General features: G+C 36.8%; 1 protein-coding gene across 1 annotated transcript; it reads left to right on the top strand.

Moving 5' to 3' along the window:
- The first annotated feature begins 1,146 nt into the window (after window positions 1-1,146).
- On the top strand, window positions 1,147-1,632 carry LOC111691912. Its single transcript, XM_023455421.1, has one exon. The coding sequence runs from the start codon at window positions 1,147-1,149 to the stop codon at window positions 1,630-1,632; it is 486 nt and encodes a 161-aa protein (XP_023311189.1).
- The last annotated feature ends 3,058 nt before the right edge of the window (window positions 1,633-4,690 follow it).

Raw genomic sequence — 4,690 nt, 5'->3', positions numbered from 1 at the left:
CTGTGAAACCAACCACAATTTCCAGACTTGAATTATGTGGGGCACTAATATTGTCAAGGTTATATCAAAGGGTTGTCCAGTCTTTAAATGTAAGATTCGATCGTTGTCAATTTTGGTCAGACTAAACTATCGTCCTCGCTTGGCTTAAAATGGAACCTTCTAAGCTCAAAACCTTTGTGTGCAACCGTGTTTCAGAGATACAAATTAATACACATCCGTATTCATGGCGGCACATTTCCGGTTCTAACATTCCTGCAGATTTACTGTCCAGAGGTACCAGTCCCTCCAATTTAAAAAAAATCCTCATTGTGGTGGCAAGGGCCTGAGTGGCTCCAGGAGGAAAATTATGATAAAGACTGTATCTAATGAAAGGTGTTTACAAAACGATAGTGATCTGCTAGATTTGAAGGTCATTAAACAGTGCCTTATTACGCGCAAAGGTGAAGAACCGTTTTCTTTTCAAAATTATTCATGTTGGAATAAACTACGGCGAATGATTGCATATTGTTTGAGATTTTGTAATAACTGCAAACTTAAAGCCGCATGATCGCACATACGGTTCTTTGACTACAAAGGAACTCAATGCTTCGGTTTTAATATTAGTAAAAAGAGCTCAGCTTGAATCATTCCGGGAAGATATTAATTCTTTAGATGCTCAAGGTACAATAAAGCAACGTAGTAAATTATTAAAACTTACACCTTTTTTGCACACTGATAGAACCTTAAGAGTTAAAGGTAGATTGACCAATTCAAATTATCCTTTTGATAAAATAAACCCCTTAATATTGTCGGCTGATCATTACTTGATCAAACTGTTGTTTCGCTATGAACATGGGAAATTATTGCACGCTGGACCGCAGCAATTATTGTCTTCAATACGTGAACGATACTGTCCACGAATGTGTCAAATGTGTCAGAGTAAATCCAAAGCCTTTTGCGCCCCCTATGGGAAATTTACCGATTCAACGGGTAACGCCTTCTCCCTTTTATTACACTGGTGTCGATTATGCCGGTCCTCTGTGGTTAGCAAATAGAAAGGGCAGAGGAAGCAAATTATCAAAATGTTATGTATGTATATTCATTTGTCTTTCCACCAAATGTATACATATAGAACTTGTAACAAAACTGTCCACCGGGGCATTTATAATGGCTATGCGTAGGTTCATAGGTCGTCGTGGCAAGCCTGCGCATATGTACTTGGATAACGGAAAGAATTTTGTTGGAGCCAACTCTGACTTAAAAGAATTGTGGAACATGTTAAAACAAAATTCAGATAGCCTATCTGAAATTCTTGCAAACGAAGATGTTAATTGGCACTTTATCCCCCCGTATTCACCTCACTTCGGTGGCTTATGGGAGGCGGCGGTGAGATCCACCAAGTTTCATTTGAAAAGGGTAGCGGGAAACGCGCACATGACCTTCGAGGAAATGTACACCGTTTTAGTACAAGTTGAATCCATTTTAAATTCAAGGCCGTTATCCCCTATTAGTGCCAGTCCTGACGACCTCACTCCTCTCACCACGGCGCATTTTTTAATTGGCCGCCCATTAACGTCATTACCAGATTGGGAACTGGAAAATGTCCCCACCAATAGGCTGGTAAGATACCAGCGCATCCAACAGACTGTCTAGCACTTTTGGAGCAGATGGAAAAAGGAATACCTCTCAGAATTACATCAACGACAGAAAAACCATCGTGGTCCACGGTTTGTGAATGTTGGAGACTTAGTGCTCCTAAGAGATGAAAATCTGCCACCGTTACGCTGGAGGCTTGGTCGGGTTAAAGAACTTCATCCCGGAACAGACGGAATCGCCAGAGTTATCACCATCCAAACTGCCAATGGTCCTACGAAACGAGCTGCAACAAAGGTGTGTCCCCTACCTGACGTCTCAGAAGAAAATCGAGCAAGTGAAATGTGCGGGAGTGCTTAGGGTCATTATACCGAGTGATTAAGTGATAGCAAGGCGAATGTCTACTTCACAGTCAACTGTGGTCATAATAAACCATTGTAGTTAGTTGCAAACTAGTTATTAGTTGAAATGATTGATTCTCCTTTCAAGGGGGGCATGTTGGGTACTTATTTAAATTTAAAATTTCTCTGCGCTCTGGTCAGTTTTGCCCTGATCTAAAAAGGAGAGAACAATTGTAATTTGTTTGACAGTATTGACAGTTGTGCTTAATATAAAAATTGTCATTCATAAAAATAGAAATAAAGTTGTTATTTCAAGTAACAAGAAGTTAATTTAAAAGATAAGGAACCCGAATAATAAACAATTTTCTTTAGTCCTTAGTAGGACTTATGCCAATGTTTTTATGAGCTTTTTGAATATAATAATTTCTAATTGGCATTAATGAGAAATTGGTAGACAAATAAAGATGTTTTTCACATTTTCTTACAAAGTTTTCCATATTTAGGTCCCTTGCGACACTTATGCCAAAAAAATTTTGTGATAAAATCGATACTTCTCTTCAACTGACGAACATGGTATAAGTGAGAAATACGTCGCTGTACACATTATTTTTTTGAAAAGGAAAATTGAATTTTCACAAAGGTGTCCCGCAGCCCATCTTTTAAATTTATTTTACTTGTCTCTCGGTTACCTTTCAGTACTCTCAGAGACATAAACGAGAAAGACGTCGTCGAACCTCAGTCTAATATCTCCCGGTCTATAAGGAATAACAATAACTACAACAAATTCGTCAGAGTCTATGAAGACAAAAAGGCAAAAATTAAATATGATCAAAATGTTTACCATCATTGTCGATGCACAAATTAAGTCTTTCTCTCGTAGTTGTACCGCAGCTTCAATTTCGGCAGATGATAAATTCCTTATACCTAGCCACACGAATTCTTTGTTTCATATCTTCCGGTGTTGTGGGGCTATTTTTGAAAACCAAGCCTTTTATTGTGCCCCATAGATAAAAATCTAAACAAGTGAGGTCTGGGGACCTTGGAGACCACGAAAAAAGACTTCTCCTGCCAATCCATTTATCTGGGAAGCTATTTCGGACGTTCTGGGCAAAATGAGCTGGACATCCGTCTTGTTGGTACCACTTGTTCATCCTCTCAGCAATTGATACATCTAAAATCGGCAAATCGGTGTTCAGGAAATTTAGGTATCTTTCACCGTTAAAATGACCATCGAAAAAAATGGCCAAATAATTTGTCTATTTAAAATACCGCACCACACATTCCACTCCACCTGTTCTTGTGATCCACCTCTCTTAACCAATGAGGGTTAGTTGCCGACCAATAATGCATGTTGTGTTAATTTACTTTCCCGTTGCTTGTAAAAGTTGTTTCGTCTGTCCATAAGATTTTTGACAAAAACTTAGCATCTTCGGTGGGGAAACCTTTAAGCCAATGGCAAAATTCTTGATGTACCTAACACAATAAGGTAAAGGTGCATTTTATGTTTTTTCAAATATTTTAGACACAATAAAGAGTTAGTCCTAAATCCCTCAAAATGTCTCTACTTAATACTTCGATGTGGATTTGCCTGAATGTAAGCCAAAACATTTATAATGCTTACTTCAGATTCAGTAATTAGTAATAGGTCGTAGTCTATTTGGTAGCCGTGGAGGCTGAACTTGACCAGTCTCTTGAAAACGGTCTGCCAATCTTCGAAACACTCGTCTGGAATAATGATGTCTCTCCGGATATCTTACGGCATATCCCTTGATGCAATAACAGCATTTTCATAATATTGAAACTAAACAGCCATCATTTCAAACGCTAGTTAAGTTTGTTGTTCGTGAAACTTAGTTTTTAAAAAGCACAATTTACTTTTTACAACTTTATTCACTACGGCACAACTGTTACAATTGAAGCATAGCCTTCGGCTCCAAAAAGACTAACTTACTTTAATAATAATTTCCAGCTTTTTATATGATACATTATCAGAATTATAGAATTTTAAAATTATCTAACTAGAAAGGCAGGCAAACTCCGCTGACGCGGAGTTTGNGTCCTACTAAGGACTAAAGAAAATAGGGCTTTGGAAAAGTTGCGGAAAATTTTTCGTTTTGGTCGACGTTTTTCTCGTGAATAAATTAAAGCTTATTGCAAAGAAAAAAGTGAAAGTATTCATTTTTTTAAAGGGTATAAGTCCATGGTGAGGGAGGACTATATGCTAAAAAATTGTTGAAAAGTTGTAGGAAAATTCATGAAAATTTTTACGTCTTTCTCGCTTATGCCATTTTGCATGCACGTAGGAAACTACATTATAAAGTCATATAAATGTAGGCATAAGTCCACATTGGATTTTCATGTTGTACATTATTTTGAATTTTAATGCGAGTCAGGTCGACAAAGTAGAAAAATAATAGAAAATTGCCACAATTTTCTCGTTTATGCCGTTTCATACACGAGTAGAAAATATTATTAAAAGCCATTTTCAAGAGTGGCATGAATGTCACAAGGTACCGTCGTATGTAAAAATTTTTAGAAAGTGTATTTCATCGCCTGCGCAATTTTCGAAATACTTATACTTACTTGCATTTAGCGTATTTTTAATTTTATAAATATAAGTAATTCATGTATTTAATGAAAGTTAATAATAAATTATTTCGGCATAAGTCCCCACATATTAGAAATGATTTTTAATAATTTTTTGTCATGATCAGAAAAAGAAAAATTATATAATATTGCCACAAATTTCTCGTTTGTGCCTATTCGTAAATGAATAG

Source organism: Anoplophora glabripennis, unplaced genomic scaffold (assembly GCF_000390285.2).
Source record: "Anoplophora glabripennis isolate ALB-LARVAE unplaced genomic scaffold, Agla_2.0 scaffold632, whole genome shotgun sequence".
Lineage (NCBI taxonomy): Eukaryota > Metazoa > Arthropoda > Insecta > Coleoptera > Cerambycidae > Anoplophora > Anoplophora glabripennis.
This window is presented reverse-complemented; position numbering and strand designations above follow the sequence as displayed.

Bases quoted from the DNA above. Each gene is read 5' to 3' on its own strand.
- LOC111691912 (XM_023455421.1), top strand. From the start codon at position 1,147: ATGGCTATGCGTAGGTTCATAGGTCGTCGTGGCAAGCCTGCGCATATG.